A 23,067-nucleotide genomic window follows, 5' to 3' on the forward strand; every position below is an offset into this window, starting at 1 on the left:
GGATTGGAATTAGGCCCGGAGGGAGGAGGGAGCAGGAGCGAGGTCCGGGCTCTGGTTGGCGGGTGAGGCTCACGAGGCCGAACCAAGGCCGCCTGGTCAGAGGAAGTCGCCAGCCAAGCGTCAGTGGCCCTGTGGCAACAGGGCTGACTTCCGCCCCCCTCACCATAGCAACCTGGCAGCGGCGTTGTGGAAACGGGTTGCCTAACGCACAGGCGGCTGCAGAGCACACAGCTCACATCCCGAGGGGACGCTGAGATGTACAGCCAACGATTTGGCACCGTCCAGCGGGAGATCCGGGGCCCGACTCCCAAAGTGGTGGTGTTGGTAAGCTCAGGCAGCTGTGTGGTGGCTCCGCTGAGCCCTGAGGGGCGGTTGCTGGGGAGCCAGTGGGGTTGGTGGTGGAGTGAATTTTGAAAGAGGTAAGGTTGCCCATCTGGCAACCGCCCCTCTCCACTGCCACTCCGCTTACTCTGTATTCGGAGAATTGGTGTTTGGATCTTGGGGGCTTCTGGTTCCAGGTCTCCCCAAGGAGGTCTATCACCTTATGTAGAAGCAAGGGTACTGGACCTGCTGGGGTTCAGCTATTTGATTTTTTTCTCTTTTATTTATTTGTTTGTTTAAGAGTTAGGAGGAAACAGAAAAAAAAATCATCCATCCACTTGTTCACGCACCAGATGACTGCAGGGCTGAAGCAGGCTGAAGACAAAAGTCAGGAGCTTCATTCTCGTCTCCCACGTGGGTGCAGGGCCCCAAGCACTTGGACCCTGTTTACCAGCAGGGAGCTGAACCACGAGTGGAGCAGCTGAGACTCCAACCAGTGCCCATATGGGATGCCTGCATCCCAGGCGTGGGCTGAACCACTACACTGCAGTGCTGCCTCCTGAGCTGAATGATCTTAGTCTGGGGAATTAGGCACTAAGGGGTCCTGAGTGGCTGTAGAGCCCTCCTGTGTTCAGTCCACATTAGGAACTGAGTGCTGTTCCTGCAGATGCCTGTGTGTGAGGCTGGGTGATTGGAATAGGCCAGGAGCAGATCCTGCTTGCTGCTGAGAGCCCCACACCTGTGTGTTCAATCCCCTTATTGCTGCAGGACAGAAAATGTAGCAGTTAAAACAGGGATGGACACATTGACCTGGAGGAATGCCCTTCCCTGACAGCTCTGTATGTGGAAGTAGCTTGCTCAGGCAAGAACAAGTTCAAGATTCACACAGTGGGTAAGAGTGGGGGGCTGCAGGGCCCGGCTGTGTGGCCTAGCGGCTAAAGTCCTCTCCTTGAATGGGCCCGAATCCCATATGGGTGCCGGTTCTAATCCCGGCAGCTCCACTTCCCATCCAGCTCCCTGCTTGTGGCCTGGGAAAGCAGTCGAGGACGGCCCAATGCATTGGGACCCTGCACCCGCGTGGGAGACCTGGAAGAGGTTCATGGTTCCCGGCTTCGGATCGGCACGCACCGGCCCGTTGCGGCTCACTTGGGGAGTGAAACATCAGACGGAAGATCTTCCTCTCTGTCTCTCCTCTCTGTATATCTGACTTTGTAATAAAATAAATAAATCTTTTTAAAAAAAAAGAGTGGGGGGCTGCACCATTGGTGAGGACAATCTGTGGAATAAAGATGAGGGAGTTAAGGGCACAGATAAATGTCCTTTGACCTGTAGACCTGCTGGCCCTTCTCCAGGCCCAAGGTGGATAGCATTTGGAATCAACAGCAGTGGGCTGCAGACTTCAAGGTGATATTAACAGACTTTGTGAGGCAGACATGCAGGGCTCAGCGGCTGGGGCCATTTGTCGGGTGCTGTGACTTGTGCTAGGGGCCAATCAGGAATAGAAAGAAAACAAAGATACCCAGTCAGAGACCTAACTAGGTCCACTGAATACTTGATGCTTACAGCAGTATTTGCACAGAAAGGGCAGAGGCTGAAGTAGCTGCGACTGCTATGCCTTGTGGGTCTGTGTGCTAAGAGTCGTAGATCAGTCAGGGGAAAGAATCATGGTGCTTGGACTGTACACGAGTTCCAGGAAAAGCAATAAAGTGAAATGTAATGTCTGAGGTAAGGGAAAAACGAGAGGAACTACTGCCCACAGAGTTCCTGAGGGGCAGACGTCAAGGTAGCTCACTGGACAGTTTGGAAATGGAGACTGAAAGATGACTGAACTTGGTTGACACATTTGGTGAGGGGTTGAGAATCAGCCTTTGGCTGTAAGGCCTTGTTCTTGAAGACAGTAAACTAAACTGTGATCCTAGACGGTATGATTTGAGATGCCAGAACAAAAGCCTCCAGTGATCTTGAAAACGCATGCTGGTTGTTAGATCCTGTGTCCTGTCTTTACTGTTTTAGGGCTGCAATGGCCAGTACAGTAGCCAGTAGCTCTTGCACCTTAACATGCGCAGTCACACATCGCATGATTATATTATTTTAGGACATATTGGTTTAAATAAAACATGCATGTAGAACTAATTTTCCCTGTGTTTTTTTCTTACTTTTTAAAATGTAACTGCTAAAAATTTCCCATATATACTTTGCATGGTATACTAAGCAACGCCAGGACTGCCTGAAGGGGTATTATGTTGTTGGAGAAGCCCGGTCAGACCTTATTTGTCTAGAGATCATGCCTGGCACAAAGTCCCTAGTTTTAGAAGGGCTTCTAGGCCAGGCTGTTTCTCACTGCCCTTTGCTCCTCTTCCTCTCCAGCCAGAATGTGCCTCAGCTCAGTTCCTGTCATGACAATGGGAGGTGATTGTCCATGACCTTGGTGCTTGGTTTCTGGCCCGACTGTATATCTCCTGGGAGCCCCAGTTCCTGTTGTGTTTCCTGCCAGAGCCTGCTCTGTGCTCTCATAAAATGCTGTAAATACTAGGCAATAGTCCTGTAACAAGCAGGCTCTAGGCTCCAAATAATTCTGGTGTGCATGAACTCCTGGAACTCCCAACATCACCTGCCTTCTCCTCCCTCCCTTCAAACTTGCCTTACTTTGTGCAGCTACATCCCCAGGTACTGATATGTTACCCCAAGCCCTGATTTTTTTTTTCACCAAGCTGTGTTTAGTAAAAGGCAAAATATTTATATGATCTGAAGAGAAACTAGAGTATACCAAGCTAAGTTTAGTATGATACCCTGTAATAAACCCCTAAACCTTGAAGTCAAGTAATCCAGAGTGGTGGTGTCCCTGGAGACGGTCATGTCTGGTTTCTGGAGTTAAATCTGTTACTGTGTTTGCCCAAGGAGGACTTGGCAATATGGTTGCTGAAATCACAAGGTTCTACCCTGGGATTCCACGGTGGCTTTAGGAGAGCCTACCCAGAACTACATTCCTTCCTTCTCTCCGCTCATTCTTTCATCTGAGTGGAGAACCAAAGTCGGCTAGGCCTTATCCTGTATTCCTAGCTCAAAGCTGGGGATGTAGAAGTGAAAAAGTCTATGTGATTCCATGAAGTATTATTCACACGGATCCAGCTGGTCCATACATTTCCAACTTTTTTGTTGACATCTGTGTAAAGACAACACATTGATAGCAGTTCAAATTACTACAACATGTCAAGAGCATAGCCATTGCACCCAGCACACAGTAGCCTAGTGGCTAAGGTCCTTGCCTTGCATGCACCAGGATCATATATAGGCGCCGGTTCTTGTCCTGGCAGCCCCACTTCCCATCCAGCTCCCTGCTTGTGGCCTGGGAAAGCAGTCGAGGACGGCCCCAAGCCTTGGGTCCCTGCACCCATGTGGGAGACCCGGAAGAAGCTCCTGGCTTCAGATTAGCATATCTCTGGCCATTGCGGCCGCTTGGAGAGTGAATCATTGGATGGAAGATCTTCCTCTCTGTCTCTCCTCCTCTCTGTATGTCTGACTTTCCAATAAAAACAGCTCTTTTTTTTTTTTTTAAGAGCACAGCCATTGTGAGAAAATCTGAGAACCACAGAAATAGGACGAAGTTCTTCCACCAGCCTTTGTTTTTCTTCCTCGCCCTCTTTCCTCTCTGCCTTCCTTGATTTCTTCTAATTTAGTAAAGTGTTTTTCAGCATTTCTTTCTCTCTCTCCATCTATAATACACACATATACTTAGCCTTTTAATTGAAAGTATTTTGGAAACTATGGAATCTACCCTTGAGAAATAATGTGGGATAGTGGGTGGCAAGATTAAGGTCATAAATTCGAAGATCTCAAATTCTTGTTCTGCCCAGCTCTTCCCCTTGTGCAGCACTGTGGGTAAAGCAATTAACATCCCTGGGTTTGACTAGGTAACCTCTAGCCACATTAATATTTTTTGCCTTTGTGATTCCTTCAGCTTTTATTCAGCATTTTACAAATACAGATGGTCACAAATTTAAAATGGTTCAGCTTGGGCCCGGCATGGTAGCCTAGTGGCTAAAGTCCTTGCCTTGCACGTGCTGGGATCCCATACGGGCACTGGTTCCAATCCCGGTGGCCTCACTTCTCATCCAGTTCCCTGCTTGTGGACTGGGAAAGCAGCCGAGAACCTCCCAAAGCCTTAGCACCCTGCATTTGCTTGGGAGACCCAGAAGAAGCTCCAGGTTCCTGGCTTTGGGTTGGCTCAGCTCCAACCGCTGAGATCACTTGGGGAGTGAATCAACTGATGGAAGATCTTCCTCTCTGTCTCCCCTCTATGTATATCTTAATCTCCGATAAAAATAAATAACTCTTTAAAAAAAATGGTTCAGGCCCCAGCGCCGTGGCCTAGTGGCTAAAGTCCTCGCCTTGAATGTGCTGGAATCCCTTATGGGTGCTGGTTCTAATCCTGGCAGCTCCACTTCCCATCCAGCTCCCTGCTTATGGCCTGGGAAAGCAGTCGAGGATGGCCCAAAGCCTTGGGACCCTGCACCTGCATGTGGGAGACCTGGAAGAGCTCCTGGCTTCTGGCTTCGGATCGGTTCAGCACCAGCCATTGTGGTCACTTGGGGAGTGAATCATCTGACAAAAGATGATTCCTCTTTGTCTCTCCTCCTCCCTGAATATATCTGCCTTTGCAATAAAAATAAAATAAATCTTTAAAACAAAATGGTTCAGCTTAGGATTTCTTGACTTTTCAGTAATGTGAAAATAACACACATTCAGTAGTAAACAACACTTCAGTTTTTGAATTTTGACCTTCTTCCAGACCAGCAGTGTGTGATCCAATCCCTTCTCAGGCTGCAGTGTCCTGCAGTATGCTAGTTTCTCAGCCACCATGTTGGGGAGGCTAGGTCTATTCATGTATATTTGATTTATGACATTTTCAATGTATAATGGATTTCTCAGGAATAGGAACGCAGCCTCCTTACTTGAGGCTGATTGGATGGCATGTTAGGTATAGATGTAGAGAACTGAACACGTTATTCCTTGGGTGTGCCTAAGCTGATTTCAGTTGCAGTAGGATATCTTATCTGGTTTATATACATCTGTATGTATATACACACCCCACATGTTGTTTGGTAGGAGCATTGGTATAAGTCAAGGTGAATTAAAAAGTTTGCCATTGATGTTTAGCTTATCATGTGTGGGTGACTGTCTTTGCTTGCAGAGAGCCAAGCCTCCCAAAGGCCATGTGGCAGAGCAGCGTCTAGAGAGAATCCAGCACAGCCATCAGGAGCAGCATGCCATCTTGGCTGCCATCAAGTCCCAAGATCGCGATCGCCTGAAAGTTGAGTGGGAGCAGCACCATGAACGCAAGTTCTGGGACAGCCTTGCACAGGCAAGGATCAATGACGCCATGCAAGGCTTCATCATCAACACTGAAGAGAGACGGAATAAGTAAGGTTTTCCAGTCCAATGCTGCAGACATCAAAGCGTTGTCAGAACCACAGTTTAGGACTAACCAGTCAAAAATCAAGCCTGGGGTTAGAGGTCAAGAAGCCCACATCCCAGATCAGAGTGCCTGAATTCAAGTCCTCCTTCTGTTTCCAAGCCAACTTCCTGCTAATGCACACACTGAGAGGCAGCAAATGGTGGCTCAAGGATTTGGGTCACTGCCATCTGTGTAGGAGACCCAGATGGAGTTGTGGGCTCCAACTCTCTGCCTGTGCAATATTGGATGTTGTGGGCTTTTGGAAGTGAACCAACAGCTAGAAGAATTTTCTTTGTGTGTCTGTCTCTCTTTTTCTGTCTTTCAAAATGATTTTTAAAAATTTAGTAAGTATCATGGCTGAAGATGCTCATGTTCAAACCAATACCTACTGCTTTGTTAATAATTCTAGTGGTAACCTATGTTTTGAAGGAAAGCTGTATTCTGTTCCATTACTCTTAATTAAAATGTTAATTTTACTTATGTTTTGCTAGATATTATGTCTGCATGTGATCAAATTCAATATGGCAAGCTCACTCTCATTATTGCTGTATGGCAAGTGGTCTTATCTGAAGAAAGACGACAATTTTCATTCTTCCAAAATTTATGGGGCTGGACACGCAGTAGCCTAGTGGCTAAAGTCCTCGCCTTGAATGAGCCAGAATCTCATATGGGTGCCAGCTCTAATCCCAGCAGCCCCACTTCCCATCCAGCACCCTGCTTGTGGCCTGGACAGTCGAGGATGACCCAAAGCCTTGGGACCCTGCACCCATGTGGGAGACCCAGAAGAAGCTCCTGGCTCCTGGCTTCGGATCAGCTCAGCTCCAGCTGTTGTGGTCACTTGGGCAGTGAGTCATGGATGGAATATCTTCCTCTCTGTCTCTTCTCTTTATATATCTGGTTTCCAATAAAAATAAATAAATCTTTTAAAACTTATGATTGGCTAGATAATTCTGACATTGAATATAGCATAATAAAATAATGCCTATGGCATGATGGTTTTATTTCTTTTTTGCTTGTTTCAGGCTACGTGAACTTTTAGCAGCTGAAGAAAATGAGTATTTTGCTGAAATGCAAATGAAAGAAGAAACCATGGAGGAGAAAAAAGACAGAATGAGAGAGAAAACCAGGTTGTTAAAGGAGAAGAAAGAAAAAGAGAGACAGGACTTTGTGGCTGAGAAGCTGGAGCAGCAATTCAGGTAATGAAGTGAGGAATACACCCAGAATCTGAAGTTGGTATATTTTGAAGCGATCAAGGGATGCTAATTTACAGTGACCTGTGACCTCTGGAGCATGTCCTTGACAGGGGCACCTTTGAGTCTTGGTAATTGGGTTCCATGTCACTGACTAATGCAGGTCTGCATTTGGCTGTGAACTGTGCCTCACAGCTGGAGTAGAAGCTCCACGTGACACAGGCTGCCCTGTGCTGGTCGTGTGCCGGGTTCCCTCACCTCTGCCGTCAGCTTGCCTGGTGTCCCCATCCTTGGCAGCTGACCGCCTACACTTCCGATGCACTTCCTGAGCAAACCCACACCTGTTTACTGTACCCATGCTGATCTCCAGGGACCCTTATGACCCTTTTCTTTCTTCTTTTTAAATAAGATTTATTGTCGTTATTCTTTTTGTCAAAGATTATTTGGCTGTATCTGTGTGGGTTCCCTTCTGGTGTTTCTATTCTGCTCCATTGATCTTCCTCTCTATCTTTGTGCCAGTACCACGCTGTTTTGATAACCACTGCCCTATAGTATGTCCAGAGGTCTGGAACTGTGATTCCCCCTGCTAACTTCCTATTCTTCAGGATGGTTCTAGCTATTCGTGGTTTTTTGTGTTTCCAGATGAACCTTTGAATCATTGTTTCCAGTTCCATGAAGAATGTTTTGGGCAATTTGATTGGGATTGCGTTGAATGTATATATTGCTTTTGGCAGTATAGACATTTTAATGATATTGATTTTACCTATCCAGGAGCATGGGATGTTACTCCATCTTTTGAGGTCTTGTTCAATTTCTTTTTAAGTAGTTTGTAGTTTTCTTCAAATAGGTCTCCTACATTTTTGGTTAGATTTATTCCCAGATACTTCATACTTTTCTCTGTTATTTTGAATGGTATCTTGCTTGTTTTTCCATCTTGGGGCTGTTTGCATACACTATGGCTGTTGATTTTTGTTCATTAATTTTGTACCCTGCCACTCTACCAAACTCTCGTATAAGTTCTAGCAGTCTCTGTATTGAGTCTCTTGGCTCTTCTACATAAAGAATCATGTCATCTGCGTATAGTGAGAGCTTGACTTCTTCGTTTCCCATTTGGATTCCTCTGATTTCTTTTTCTTGTCTTATGGCCTCAGCGAGTACCTCTAGGACTATGTTGAATAGTAGTGGAGAAAGTGGACATCCCTGTCTTGTTCCAGATCTCAGTGGGAAGGGTTCCAGTTTTTCTCCATTCAGTATGATGCTGGCATTGGGCTTTTCATATATTGCTTTGATTATGTGGATTTTTCCATCTATGCCTACCTTGGTTAGGGTTTTTAGCAGGAGGTGGTGTTGGATTTTGTTGAAAGCTTTTTCTGCGTCTATTGATACTATCATGTGATTCTTGTTTTGTATGTTATATGTTGTGTATAAACTAAAATTGAAATGTCAATGAGGTGGTCACAGAAGGTGGTTAAGAACTAACATTTATTTTTAACATATTGGCTACTCATTACTATGTCAATTAATTCCATAATGATGTAAATTTTTACTGATGGTATGTTGGAGCTTTTAATTGATCGGGATGATGCTCTGCTGGCTCTGTCTTCAAACCAGAGAGGGTATACCTAAGAAGCCGTTGAACTTGACTGGACAATAAGATGCTGGACTCTATGTTTGGTATATGCTTGCAATGAGGGAATCTCAACTGAACTTGAGCTGTGGTTATGCAACAAGGTGGAGGAATCCACCATGGTGGGAGGGTTTGGGGAGGGGTGGGGAGAATCCCAGTACCTATGAAACTGTGTCACATAATACAATGTAATTAATGAATAAAAAAAAAGAGAAAAAAAGATTTATTTATTTTGATTTGAGAGGCAGATTTACAGAGAAAAAGACATCTTTCACCTGCTGGTTCACTCTCTAAATGGCCATGTTGGCCAGGACTGAGCTGATCTGAAGTCAGGAGCCAGGAGCTTCTTCTGGATCTCTCACATGGGTCCCAAGAACTCAGGGCATCTGCTGCTGCTTTCCCAGGTCATAAGCAGGGAGCTGGATGGGAACTGGATTAGTTGAGATACAATCTGACACCCATATGGGATGCTGGTGTGCCATAGGGTGGAGGATTAACTTGATGAGCCATGGCACCAGCCCCTGCCTGAGCCTCAGTTCCTTTAACTCTGAGGTGGGGATGTTGTTACAGTGTTTTTCTTGTTTTGGTTTGGTTTGCTTTGGTTCGGGGTTGGTTTTTGGTGTCCTAGCAATCTCAGCTCCTGTTATCTTGCTGCAGCCTCCACAGGAGCTGAATAACTGCTGGTTACCTTTTGTTGCTAATGGATGTGCTTATGTGTCCATGGAGTCACCACCATGGGGAGGATGGGACCTGGGGAAGATGTGTCCTCCTGAGTCCCAGCCCTTAGGGAGATGCAGTGCTCAGCCCCTGGCAGCATTTAACTCACATCAGTCTGAGTGCAGACCTCATCCTCTTGTGTAATCCTAACAATTCAAGCATCTTCACAAGGGCTTTACTTTTTTTTTTTTTTTTTTTTTTGAGATAGGTTTGGGCCTGGTGCAATGGCCTAGCGACTCACAGTCCTCACCTTGAACGCGTCAGGATCCCATATGGGTGTAGGTTCTAATCCCAGTTGCTCCCCTTTACATCCAGCTCCCTGCTTATGACCCTGTGGCCATGTGGGAAATTTACTTAGAAGAAGCTCGTGGTTTTGGATTAGGTCAGCTCTGCCTGTTGTGGCCACTTGGGGAGTGAATCTTCGGATGGAAGATCTTCCTCTCTGTTTCTCCTCCTATCTTTATATCTGCCTTTCTAATAAAAATATAAATTTAAAAAAAAGATAGGTTTATTTTTTATTGGAAGGGAGAATTTACAGAGAGAAGGAAAAACAAAATCTTCCATCCACAGGTTCACTCCCCTAGTGGCCACAATGGTAGGAGCTGAGCTGATCCTAAGCCAGGAGCCGGGAGCTGCTTCCAGGTCTCATGCAGGTGCAGGGTCCCACGGATTTGATTGAAAAACCAGGATCTAGCTCTCTTGATCTTTCTCTTTCTAACCCTGCTTTTCAAATAAATATTTTAAAAATAATTTGAAAAAGCAAAGCCAGGGGACCTGATGTTTATAAATATTAAAAACTCCAAATAAAGTTTCCCATACCTACTATCTGCCACAGCCTCCTGGGTATAGATATCTGGGTCCCATCCCCCAAATATCTGAATTACTTCCCTAGCTTTGGGAAGGAGAGAGGGGGGAAAGAGAAGGACTGGAATTTTGAAACGACCCCCAAAGTAATTCTAAAATGTATAATGTTGAAAATCACAATCCTTGGGGGAAAAAATGAGCTCAGTGAAGAACTTCTGAAAAAACTTTACTAAGACAGAATGGATGGAATCTAAACCCTCGGCGAGGATTGTGGCATCGGCTGGGCATGACTGGGTCGTGGGGCTGTGCCAGGAATTTATGGATGGGGTTGTGGGGGGACAAAGCTGCAGCAACATGGCCTTGGGTGTGCGTGCAGGGAGTCTTCTGATGAGCAATTTCCCTCCCCCCCTCCCTTCCACTTCCCTTTATTTTTAAATATTTGTATTTATTGATTTGAAAGAGATAGAAAGAGAGGGACAGACCCAGGAAAAGATGCCCCATACGCTGCTTCACACCCCAAAGGGCTGTGACGGGCAAAGCTTGGCCAGGTCAAAGCCAGGAGTTTTATCAGAAACTCCCCTGTGGGTACAGGGGCCCAAGTACTTGGGCCATCTTCTGCTTTCCCACATAATTAGCAGGGAGCTGGACTGGAAATGGAGCAGTTAGTACTCACACTGGTACCCATGTGGGATGTCAGCATTGCAGGTGGCGGCTTTACCTGCTGTGCCTCAATGCCAGGCCCTAATCAAGTCCTTTATCCAGTTGAAAAACTTCCAGATCCCCACTGCTTTTGTCTTTCCTCTACAATAGTAATGTGAATTACTGTTTCTTAGCTCCCAGCTATTGACATCCATTGACACTGATGCTTAGCAGGTCCTTGAAAAGCTGCCATTCTACACACAGGGAAGGCAGGTTACAGAGGTTCTGTGTCCAGTCACAGCCTCACAGGCGATCATGGGAACCGCAGCCTGCTCCGCCCAATTGCAGTGCCTGCACCTGCCCCCATCCCATCCCCATGTGCGTGAATTCCCGTGGTTCACATGGCTGCGCTCCAGGTCTCTGGCTTTCATTCCTACACTGGTTGTGTGTCTGTGCACCTGGGTGCATCATGAAAGGCGGCTTTTCCCTCGTAGGGAGTCCTGTGACGAACTTCGCTCGGAATTGTTTAGCGACCACCAGAAGAAAGTGTGCGAGGAGCGGAAAGCACAGGTGGCATTCAATGAGGAACTCAAGAGGCAGAAGCTGGTAGAGGAGCAGATGTTCGCCAAGCTCTGGGAGGAGGACCGATTGGCTAAGGAGAGGCGGGAAGCCAGCGAGGCCAGACGCCAGAGGGAACTGGCCGAGAACATGCGCCTGGCGCTGAAGGCGCAGATTACTGGTGTCCTGGCGCAGAGGCGCGTGGCGCAGCGGCAAAAGGAAGAGGAGGCGCGCCTGGTGGTGAGGGCCTTTTGCGTGTTGGGAGACAGAGAGTGAGGCTCTCAGGGTGTGGCGCAATTTGCTGGCCTCAGCTGTTCAACTGATCCAAGCACCTACCCTGAATCGTTTTTGGCTGCTTCTTGCTGTCTAGTTATGTGTCCAAATGCAGATACACAGAGTCTAGAAGGCTGTTGTACTGATTTGTGGTGGGTGATCAGTGTTGGGATTAAATGTACCTTATCTTTGACCTTTATTATATTTTTGTGCCCCATGGCCACAACTTCACAATACCACAGAGTGTCGTACTTCATCACTGACCCAGCAACAAAAAAGGCAAATTTTGTTTCTTCTAGCTCCTTAAACCCACGAGTGTGGAGCTTGCATGTACATTTCTCTAAAATGTTCTCACCTCTTAAAATGTGTATAGTGCATATAGTGTCCTACTGTGCTGATGCATTGTCTTCTATCACTGGTCCATCACAGGAACAGGAGAGAGCACAGGTTAAACTGGAGAACGAGCAGGACAAGCTCAGGAAGCAGCAGAAAAAGCGGGAAATGCGGGCCGTTTTGCAGAAAGCCCTGGAAGAGAGGATAGCGTTCATTCAGCAGGAATACAGAGAACAACAGGACTTGGACGAAAAGCTCATACACAGAGCCTTGCAAGACTTACAGCAAGAGGCTGAGAAGAAACAGCAAAAAAAAGTAAGACGTTTATCTGGTGCCCACTTGCAGAGCTAGGTGGGGTCTATGGCCATACCGCCCTGAACGCGCCCAATCTTATCTGATCTCAGAAGCCAAGCAGGGTCGGGCCTGGTTAGTACTTGGATGGGAGACAGAGCTGGGTGGGATGCCTTGTTGAATCCTGGGTTGGTGGATGATGGTCATGAGGCTGACAGTGCTCCTGGATGCAAGCCTGCAAATAGCAGTCTGGGCATGGTGTTGGCAGGGTGGGGTGCTGGTGGGGGCAGCGTTAGAAAGCCAGGACCATGTCCTGGTACAATGGTAAAGACACCGTCTCTGGTACCAGTTCATGTCCAGGCTGCTCCACTTCTGATCCAACTCCCTGTTAATGTGTCTGGGAAACGCAGCCAAAGATGGCCCAGATATCTGGTCTCCTGCATCCACATTGGAGACCCAGAAGAAGCTCCTGGCTTTGGCCAGCCCCAACCCTGGCTGTTGTGGCCATCGAGGGAGTGAAGCAGAGGACAGAAGAGTGATCTATCTGTTACACTTTCAAATAAATACACAAAAATGAAAAGAAACAACAACCCACTTCAGCATCAGGTTCTGCAAGTCAAAATCTTGTGTGTTACTCAGCATGCCTGGGTGATCCTGACGCGTGTTGAGCCTGACACCTGAAACTTGGGCAAGATGTCACTGAGAAAGTAGCCTTTGAGTTGGCCCTTACAGGCTATGTAAAACTTCATCAGGCAGAAAGAGCAGAGAAAGGTATTTAGTATTTGGTTCCTCCTAGCTTTGGAATTTATACTCAACTTTTAAAGGGTCTGTGTATTTCCTCCAGGGTTTTGTTTTGTTTTGTTTCATTATGTTCTTTGGCATACTTTTAGATTCACGTGCAGTGTTTTTTAAATTAATATATTTTTGCTCCTACAAAGAGAACAGATTTCTTTTTTTTTAACATAAAAGGAAAAATTAAACATTTATTCAAATAAACACTAAAAGCAGAGCTGCTGAAACAACAGTCATTCTCATGTGACTGAATGCTCACCGCAAGCTGAACGTCACAATACTTTTTTTTTTTAAATTATTTATTATTTAACTTCAGTAATTACATTGTATTATGTGACACAGTTACATAGATACTTGGGTTCTCCCCACCCCTCCCCAAACCCTCCCACCATGGTGGATTCCTCCACCTTGCTGCATAACCACAGCTCAAGTTCAGTTGAGATTTCCCCATTGCAAGAGTATACCAAACATAGAGTCCAGCATCTTATTGTCCCGTCAAGTTCAACGGCTTCTTAGGTATACCCTCTCTGGTCTGATGACAGAGCCAGCAGAGTATCATCCCAGTCAATTGAAAGCTCCAACATACCATCAGCAAAAATTTACATCATTATGGAATTAATTGACATAGTAATGAGTAACCAATATGTTAAAAGTAAATGCGGGTTCCCAGCCACCTTCTGTGACCACCTCACCTATACTTCAATTTTAGTTTATATGCAACATATAACATTCAAAACATAACATGTTATACATAACATCATATCATCTTAAATTAAGGCAAACATGTGGTATTTAACCTTTTGGGATTGGCTCATTTCCCTTAGCATTATGGTTTCCAGTTTGGCCCATTTGGCCACAAAGAACTGCATTTTGTTTTTTTTAATAGCTGAGTAGTATTCCATGGAGTAGATGAACCATAGCTTTCTTATCCAATCCTCTGTTGATGGGCATTTTGGTTGTTTCCATGTTTTTGCAATTACTGATTGTGCTGCTATGAACATAGGAGTGCATGTTGGTTTCTCATAGAACAAGTGTTCTGGATATATTCCTAGGAGTGCTATTGCTGGATCATACGGTATGTTGAATTTGAGTTGTTTGAATATTCTCCATACTGATTTCCATAGAGGCTGTACCAGCCTGCAGCCCCACCAGCAGTGGAGTAGGGATCCCTTTTCCCCGCAACCTCGCCAACAAGTGTCGTTGGTGCTTTTATTCATGTGGGCCAGTCTTACTGGCGTTAGGTGGTACCTCATTGATGTTTTAATTTGGATTTCCCTTATTGCCAGGGAACTTGAGCATTTTTTCATATGTTTATTTGCCATTTGGGTTTGTTCCTTTGTGAAGTGTCTGCCCATTTCCCGTGCCCATTTCTTGAGTGGGTTGCTTGTTTTGACATTTTGGTTGTTTTGTAGCTCTTTGTATATTCTGGATATTAGCCCTCTATCACCTATGTCGTGTGCGAAGATCTTCTCCCATTCTGTGGGTTGCCTTTTTACTTTGTTGATTGTTTCTGTAGCTGTACAGAAGCTACAAAGAGAACAGATTTCATGTAGTTAGTTCATAGCTACAATTCCAAGAGTGGAATGATACTTCCCACCCCGCCTGCCTCTTCTTCCTTAATGACTAATACTGAGAGATTCCTTGCAGCCTTCATTCAGTTTCCCCCTGTGGTCATGTTTTGCAAAACTGTAGATCATTGCCACAGTCAGGATGCCGACCTTGATGTGACCAAACCACATGGCATTTTCATGATCACAAGGATCTCTCTGGTTGTCCCTTAATAGTTGTGACCTGCCTTCTCACCCTTCCCCCTTCTTAACCTCTGGCAGCCTATGTTGTTTTCTATTCTTATAATTTTGTTATTTCAAGAGTGGGAATCATGGAATATATAACTCTTGGGGGTAAGTTAATTTTTATTCAGTATAGCTTTCTGGACATTGAAATTTTTGTATCTATCACTAGATAAAAATACTTATCTCCTCTTACTTCTGAGTAAAAGTCACAGTCGGGCTTGGCCGCAGGCAGCTCATGCACTCAGCCTATTGAAGGACATTCGTGTTGTTTCTGAGTAGTGCTGCTGGGCACTTTGGGACACAGGTGTTTGTATGAACACAGATGTTGGTGTCTTTGGGATAAGTGCCTGGAAAGGAGAAGGCTGTTGTGGTCACAGGATTGCTGTTTGTCTAGTTTATTAAAGACACCATGGAAGTGCTTTGAGAGTCGTTGCCCCAGCTCACACCCCTGCTGGCCACACGTGGGTGCTTCTCCACATCTTCACCAGCAGCTGGAGTGGTCACAGTTTAGACAGCAGCCATTCTGAGAGATGAGTAACCATCCCTCACTATGGATGGTTTGGGCCACCTGTTTGTCCTTTCAAGTGGAAATGTCTCCTCAACTCTTTTGCCCATTTTTTTTGGTTAATGTGTGTATTTAATTCTTTGCCTTTTTTTTTGTTGTCTATTGAATCATTTTAACACCTTCACTGATACGCAGTTTGCCTCACATACGGTTCACCCATTGACAGCACACACAACTTGATGGTGTTTAATGTATCCACAGTTCTGTACAGGTACCCCCACACTCCACTCGAAAACATTTTCTTATTCCCAGTCACACTTATTCACCCTACCCAGAGGCCTGCCCAGCTTATTTCTGTAGATTTCCCTGTTCTGGGAATGAATTATAAATGAATTCATATAAATGAATTATATCCCCTTTTGGCTGACTTCTTTCACCTGCCATCATGTTTTCAGGGCTTATCCATGTGACACTATGCATCCCTGCTTTGTTCATTTCTTTGTGTGAACACTATAATGGTCCATTTTGTGCATGTACTCATGACTATCCCTGTGTCAGTTGGAACACATTTAAGTTGTTTCCACATTTTAGTTGTTGTGACTAATGCTACTGTGAATATTCATGTTACAAAATTTTATGTGGATATTTTCATTTATTTTGGGTCTATTGGAGGACAATTACTGAGTCATAAGGTAATTCTTTGGGCTTTTGAGAAATTGCTGTTTTCCACAGTAACTGTACTATTTTGCATTCCTTCCAGTTTCTTCACACACTCATCAACCGTTGTGTTGTCTGTCTTTTTTGTTTTAGTCATCCCAGTATTCTGAAGGACTATCTCAGTTTTTTCTTTTTAACTTTTTAAATGTAAATAAAGCGAACACGTTTCATGCACTACGTGAATGCACGGTTTCCAGAGATCAGTGCTGCTTGCCAGCGTGCTCGCCTTCTTCCTTTTCTTGTTTTGCTGAGAGTGTTTACAGTGACATGCTTTCAGTTTTCTCTGTCACCACAGGCTTAACCCTCTGCTAAATACAGAAGTGAACCAGCAGGAAGTAGAAAAGCCACTTTTCTTCAAGAGTATAGACATGGGCTCTAAAAACAAAATCTCAAAATGTCAATTTTGCTCATATTCATTACTTTTTTTTGTTACGGTTTCAATTTGCATTTGCCTAATGTCTCAGGATTTTGAGCATTTTTGCTGCTGCTGCTTGCTTGTTACCTCATTCTGATATTACCTCACTTTGGAGAGTTCTCTAGCTTTGTGACACAACAAGCCAACCCAGGTTCATCTTGTTCAGTTTCTGCCCTGGCAACTACAGCCTGAGTGATAGGTGAACTCACTGCTGCCATAGCGTTACTGCCATTACAGCCGTTGGTGACAGCCCACACAAACACATAGGCTGGAGAACAGCACGTGGTGGTCCACCCTGGGGGCTCACAAATCTCTGCATTAAATAGGACTGGGGGAGGCGGGGCAGAATCACTCAATACGTTTTAAGACATTAAAGCCTTGCTAAGATTGAGATTTGCCGTTGTTGAATATCAGGTGACTGGCGGTCCAAAACGCAATGCCGCATCTGCAGTAGGGACAGGACTGAACGTCCTTTATCTGTCTTTATCCAAGTGAATGTCAGGTGAATGCTGCTTGGAGAAACACTCTGAATGTATTTAATCAAAAATGAGTTTTCCAAGATTTTGAACAGATGCCAAAGAATAGGGCAGCACAACTCCACACAGGGCTCTGGCCTCAGCAGCCATCTGCTGACCTCTAGACCCCACCCACCACCAGCTAGGGTATTTTTTCAGTAAGCCTCAGCCATATTTTGCAAATACTGTAGCTCTGGTAGATTGGGATTGTATTTTAAGAGTGCTTTCACTCTCGTTCTTAATTGTGTGATCACACCTAAAACCTTGTCACATCATGGATCAAGTTTTGTGTTATGCAGGCAGAAACAATGAGAGAACAGAAGATCTATCTCACGTACCTGGCACAGCAACGGAAAGAAGACAAAGCCCAAGAGAAGGAGTTAGACAGGATGTTAGAGGAGGAGGCGAAGAAGCAGCTGGCCCAGAAGGACAGGCAGCTGAGGCTTGAAAAGGAGGCGAGGAAACAACTCCTGCAGGAGGTCATGTGTACCAGGAAACTCCAACTCCAAGAAAAGTGTAAGGACATGAGTCATGGTTACAGGGCATTTAGGTGGCCCTTAATTCCACTTAAGTAATAATCAAAATGTTGGTTAAGTGTTTGTCATACCAAGGGGGATCCAAAGAGAATTAAAGTAAGCGCCTCACTTTTGCAAATCTTATCTGATTGTTCCCTTACTCCACCCCATCCCCCCAACGCAGTGGCCTAGAGCTTAAAGCCTCACTTTGTATACAGCAAGATCCCACTTGGGTGTCAGTTTGTGATCTTGCTGCTCCACTTCCCATCCAGCTCCCTGCTTGTGGCCTAAGAAACCAGTAGAGGGGGCCCTGCGACGTGGCCTAGAAGCTGAAGTCCTCGCCTTGAACGCCCAGCATCCCATATGGGCGCCAGTTCTAATCCCAGCAGCTCCACTTCCCATCCAGCTCCCTGCTTGTGGCCTGGGAAAGCAGTCAAGGACAACCCAAAGCTTTGGGACCCTGCACCCGTGTGGGAGACCCGGAAGAGGTTCCAGGTTCCCGGCTTCGGATTGGTGCAACACCAGCCGTTGCAGTCACTTGGGGAGTGAATCATCGAATGGAAGATTTTCCTCTTTGTCTCTCCGCTCTGTATATCTGACTTTGTAATAAAAATAAATAAATCTTAAAAAAAGAAAAAAAACCAAACAAACCAGTAGAGGACGGCTCAAAGCCTTGGGATCCTGCACCCACGTGGGAGACTTAGAAGAAGCTCCTGGCTTCTGGCTTTAGATTGGCTCAGTCTCTCCTTTCTGTGTATCTGTCTTTCCAATAATACAATAAAATAAAACAAATCTATTTGTTCACAGGAAAATAATAGACAAGTAAAGACGGAACAATGTTAGAAGGAGCAGTCTGTTGTTTGGCACTGCATGCCTTAGGACTCTAAGGACAGTGTGGAGTGGGACACAGACATGCTCCTACCCCCACCCCTTTTATCAGGCCGTCTTTGCTTCCAAAGCCGTCTCCATTCCTCCTGACTTTCCAATAAGAAAATAAATAAATAAAATAAATCTTAATTTTTTAATTGGAAAGGCAGATTTACAGAGAGAGATAGAAAGGTCTTCTATTTGCTGATTCACTCCCCAAATGGTCACAAAGGCCAGAGCTGAGCTGATCCAAAGCCAGGAGCTAGGAGCTTCCTCTGAGTCTCCCACACAGGTGCAGGGTCCCACAGCTTTGGGCCACCTTCTACTGCTTTCCTAGGCCACAAGCAGGGAGCTGGATGGGAAGTGGAGTACCCAGGTCACAAACTGGCACCTGGATGGGATGCTGGTTCTTGGAGCTGGAGGATTAGCCAGTTGATCCATAGCACCATCCCCTAGGTGTCTCTTTCCTAAAATAATTGTAAGCTATCCTTTTGACAGTGAGTTTTGTTTTAAGATTTCTGAAAGTTAATCTGTGCAGAACGTGGTCTTGGCTATGGAATACCCCTGGACTGCGTTATACCCTTCAGCTAGGGGCCTTCAGTGGACTTTAAATGGACCATAGATCTTTGCACCACAGCCTGTCTCATATTTCCCCATGTATATGTCACTGCGTTCCCTTGGCCTGAAGCAGCACCTGACCACAAAACAGTGTTTGCAGAGAGGGTGAACTGCTCCTTGTGGATTTCTGCTGTCACCACGTGCAACAAGGTGGACCCAGGCAGTAGCAAACCAGCACATCTGCTGTTGGGGTGCCACTGGATTCCACAGGAGTGCTCTTTGCAACAGAATATGGATCCTTTATGGGATGAAGGTGTGTGTAAGGCGAGGACTTTAGCCACTAGGCTACCATGTGCAAGGCCCCTAGTTGTAAGATTTTTAATGGTTGCTTAAAATGTATTACAAAAAGCAACTAAAATATATTTAAATGCAACCGTTGAATATTCAGATTATTTCTAATGGTTTTACCTTTATTTTAGCAATAACAGGTTACTATCTCTGTATGTAACCTATTGGCTCCTGTTGGGTTATGTCAGGCATATTCGCGAAACCCATTTTAAAATCAGGTGTAGGTACTTTTCAGATGCATACCAGCAAATTGGTGTTTATTCTTTTTTAAATTGGTTCCTTGGTCTTTTTTCCTGTTGGGTTGTTTATTATAGAGAAGATACACTTTTTAAAATACTTATTTTGTAATTAGCTCTCTTATTAATATGAATAGCCAAAGAACTATTTGTCCTCAGGAAAATTGACAAGTGTTTTAATGTTAGTAATCCGGGATAAAAAAAAGGCTGCTTATTGATTTTCAGTGGAAAGTGATGGAGAGAAATCTGTGGGCCGCCGCCCCGCAGGAGCATGAGAGGAAAACACTCCTTCCACCTTACCTGTCTGGCCCCACCACGGACCCCGTAATAGCTCTCTCTTTCTAAAGGTGATATGACTTTGGTGTCCAGGAAACTGAGGCAGTTTCTTTGAAAAAGTCATTTGGCAAATAACTAAAAAAAAAATTTGTTGTTTTTTGCTTCTTTAGTGCAGCGAAAAGTGAAAGAACAGGAAGAGCTTGCTGTGGAACAAGAACGAATCAATGAGGGTCTTAAAGAACTTTATTGTGATGAACAGGAGAATTTTTCAAGGTGTGATGGCTTTCTCCATTATCATTTGCCACCTGAAGACCATTTATAACAACAGACAGGAGAGCAGCCAAACTCACACACTGGTCATGGGCATTACTGAATGATATACTTGTCTTGCTAGAAGCTCAAAGCAGTTCCCCAAATTGTGTGTTTAAAAAGGCACCAACTCTACGACTAAAATTAACTTCTGTTGGCTACTGTATATGTTGCAATGGTCCACGTTAGCTGCTAGATTTGGAGAAACATCCTTAAAAAAAAAAAGTGGAGTTTGAAACAAGTTTTTAAAAACTAGGCACTGACCTCAAGTCCTAACTTAAAAATATATATATATATTTTTCCCTACATAGAGTAAATGGTGATATGCAGGGTGGCCGGATTATTTAGAGTAACTCAACAGGCTGATTCCACCCATCTACCCTCCTTCCCGCCCGCCAGCCAGCCTCACCAGCCTGGAAGACTTCAATGCTTTGGGAAGTTCCCACGCCCTCCTCTGATAAGGCTGGAGTCAGGCGAGGAGAAGGCTACGAGCTGGCAGACACCGCTTGCAGCATCTCTCAGCACCTTCGCTCTGAGGTGGCCACGATGGCCAGCTCGGGTGGGAGGAAGGAGACACAGCCGGTGACACTGCTGGCCGCCCTCCCTCGCTCCAGGGCCTTTCTCCTTATGCATTTGCTGCATATGAGTAAAGCTCTTCAGAAAGAATAGAATATATATATGTGGAAACCATTGCCAGGCTAGGACACTGGAAACAGCATCTGCTCTACCCCACTGTGGCTTTCTGCTACAGTCTATGTCCTGGAGAACTTTCTGGTTTGCTTTTTGAAAAGTCTGCTGTTGGAGATTTGAGGGAGATGTAATAGATACCACCTCTTTTTCTTGCCCCACTTCAGAATCTGAGATGAGAAAGAAAAAAAAAAGTTGGCCAGAAAGTTTTAGTTACAGGACAGAATACCCACAACTGCTAGTTGAAAGCAGCAGTGATTGACTGTCCTTAGGGAGCTGTGGGTTGACAGGGTTTACCTGGAGGGTTCCTGCTCCTAGCAGTGTAAGTCAGATATTGACTGAGTCCTATATGTGAGGGCTCTGCTAGAATAGACAGAGTCAACCCAAGTCTTCAAAAAGTTCACCCAAAGTGCATATTATTAAAAAAAACTCATGGATTTCCCTTTATTCCCACCAACATGAAACTTACTTTTTAATTTCTGTTTTCCACAAAGTTTTTGAAGTGTCCTCGTCCTTCCTTGCCTAACCATCACTTAGTATGCAGACTAGGCAAGCACCAGTGATTGCATTGAGTGATATCAATTGGCACGCCTGTGTGTGCCTTTCCACATTGAGTCCAGCTTTTCCAAGAGTGGCATGTTGTTCCAAGAAGGGCAGGCCCCAGGGACAGAGACAAAGAAAGGCAACTGCCAAGCCAGGTGGAGGTTTACCTAAGTTGGGCATAGCATCAGTTCCACTGTGTGCTTTTGGGAATAAAATCGGTCCCAATTACTGACCAGACTCACATGGATAGAGGAGAAAGCTCTGCCCTTTGGGAGAGGAGCAGAGCAGGAGAGCTTGTAGGCAGGGAGATGGCACTGTGGCCATCACAGAGCGATTTCCAAAGCATTGTCTTTGCTTCCGGTCAAAGCTGATGGGCTCTTTTCTGATACTAAAATTCCCTTCCCAGAGCTCCTAGACTCCAAACACATGTCCAGTTATTCAGTTCTGATATTGACACTACAGAGTTAACACAGACACCACAGGCTAAGGGCCTAGTGCCACGAGACTTGCCCCTCTTGAAACACCAGCTCCAAGTTGCATGCCATCTTCTGACCAAGTCGCATTTGGAGAGCAGACCATTCGCTGACAAGTTCTCTCTGCATCTCCTCCTTTTAATGATTAATAATGAATACATAGATAAATAAGAAATATATCTGATTTTTTAAAATTGAAGGTAGAGTTACCATATAGTCTAGCAAATCTTGCCTCGAATATATATCCAAAAATATCATAAGCAGAGTTTCAATGAAGTAAGTACACATATGTGTTCACGGCAGCTTGACTCAAAATATTCAAGAAGTCAAAGTGCTAGAGATGCCGTCCAATGAATGAGCAGGTAAAGATGTTGCTCAGAAAAAGGAAACCCATCCTGTCACGTGCTCCAGAAGGCCTGGACCTTGGGGATATTTTTGCGGGTGAAAAGAAATCAGCCACAGAAAGATATGGATACCATGTGTGAGTCTGCCTCTGCAAGGTTCCTAAAGTAGTGAACCTCCTGATAAAAGGTGATAGAGTAGTGACGGCCTGATAAAAGGGAGGAAGGGAGCAGAGCATGTGTGAGAGGAAAAGGGTTAGCTAAATGAAGAACACCTGTGTGTGTACGACTGTCCTGAGAGAAGGATGGAGCAGGTGATGCTCTCAATTACCTAGTGTTGAGCTTTTCAGCTGTGTCTTCTGTGCTCAACCAAATTTTATGAGAGGAATTTGGCTCCACAAATTGTATTTAAGCACAGTGCTCTAAATCAGTTCACCAGCTTAACTTTAATAATCTTATGTGTTGACATTCCTAACATCTAGACGCTATGGGAAAGCTCAGGAGTACAGGAAGCAACTTGACATGCAGATGGCCTACCAGCAGCAGATCCAAGAAGCAGAGAAGGAAGAGAGACGCCTTGAGTTTGAAGCAGGGGTGGCAGAAAACAAGATGTGCCAGGACAAGATCCAGGAGGTCCTGGCCACCCATCGGGCACTGCCCCGCAAAATCCATCCCATGCGAAAGGCGTGCCCCAGCAGGCTACCACCTTAGCTTCTTAACCATCAATGTGTATTTTCTCAGACCCATTAAATATGTCTTTCACTGTAATAAGCTTGTATGTTCCTTCTTAACTCATAGATAAGTGGGTGTTTTTATTTAAATTATTTTTATTTGGCATTCAGATTTACAGAGAGAAGGAGGGATAGAGAAAAATATCTTCCATCCACTGGTTCACTCCCCAAGTGGCTACAATAGCCAGAGCTGAGTCAATCTGAAGCCAGGAGCCAGGAGCCAGAAGCTTATTCTGGT

The 23,067-nt window shown here is 45.1% G+C and overlaps 1 protein-coding gene across 2 annotated transcripts; it reads left to right on the forward strand.

The window, feature by feature from the left end:
- The first annotated feature begins 21 nt into the window (after positions 1-21).
- Positions 22-22,861, forward strand: CFAP53 (cilia and flagella associated protein 53). Of its 2 annotated transcripts, none has more exons than XM_058677128.1 (8): positions 22-324; positions 5,513-5,742; positions 6,799-6,972; positions 11,248-11,551; positions 12,104-12,232; positions 17,245-17,461; positions 19,916-20,018; positions 22,581-22,861. In XM_058677128.1, exons 1-8 carry the CDS (start codon positions 256-258, stop codon positions 22,807-22,809), a joined length of 1,455 nt encoding a protein of 484 aa, XP_058533111.1. In that variant the 5' UTR covers positions 22-255; the 3' UTR covers positions 22,810-22,861. The 2 variants fall into 2 exon arrangements, with proteins under 2 accessions (XP_058533111.1, XP_004579561.2); XM_004579504.3 differs by having other exon boundaries at positions 12,014-12,232; positions 22,581-22,860.
- The last annotated feature ends 206 nt before the right edge of the window (positions 22,862-23,067 follow it).

This window comes from Ochotona princeps, chromosome 18 (assembly GCF_030435755.1).
Source record: "Ochotona princeps isolate mOchPri1 chromosome 18, mOchPri1.hap1, whole genome shotgun sequence".
Taxonomy (NCBI): Eukaryota; Metazoa; Chordata; class Mammalia; order Lagomorpha; family Ochotonidae; genus Ochotona; species Ochotona princeps.

Bases quoted from the DNA above. Each gene is read 5' to 3' on its own strand.
- CFAP53 (XM_004579504.3), top strand. From the start codon at position 256: ATGTACAGCCAACGATTTGGCACCGTCCAGCGGGAGATCCGGGGCCCG. The intron at 325-5,512 runs GTAAGCTCAGGC...CTTTGCTTGCAG, and splicing joins CTCCCAAAGTGGTGGTGTTG to AGAGCCAAGCCTCCCAAAGG. The intron at 11,552-12,013 runs GTGAGGGCCTTT...GGTCCATCACAG, and splicing joins AAGAGGAGGCGCGCCTGGTG to GAACAGGAGAGAGCACAGGT.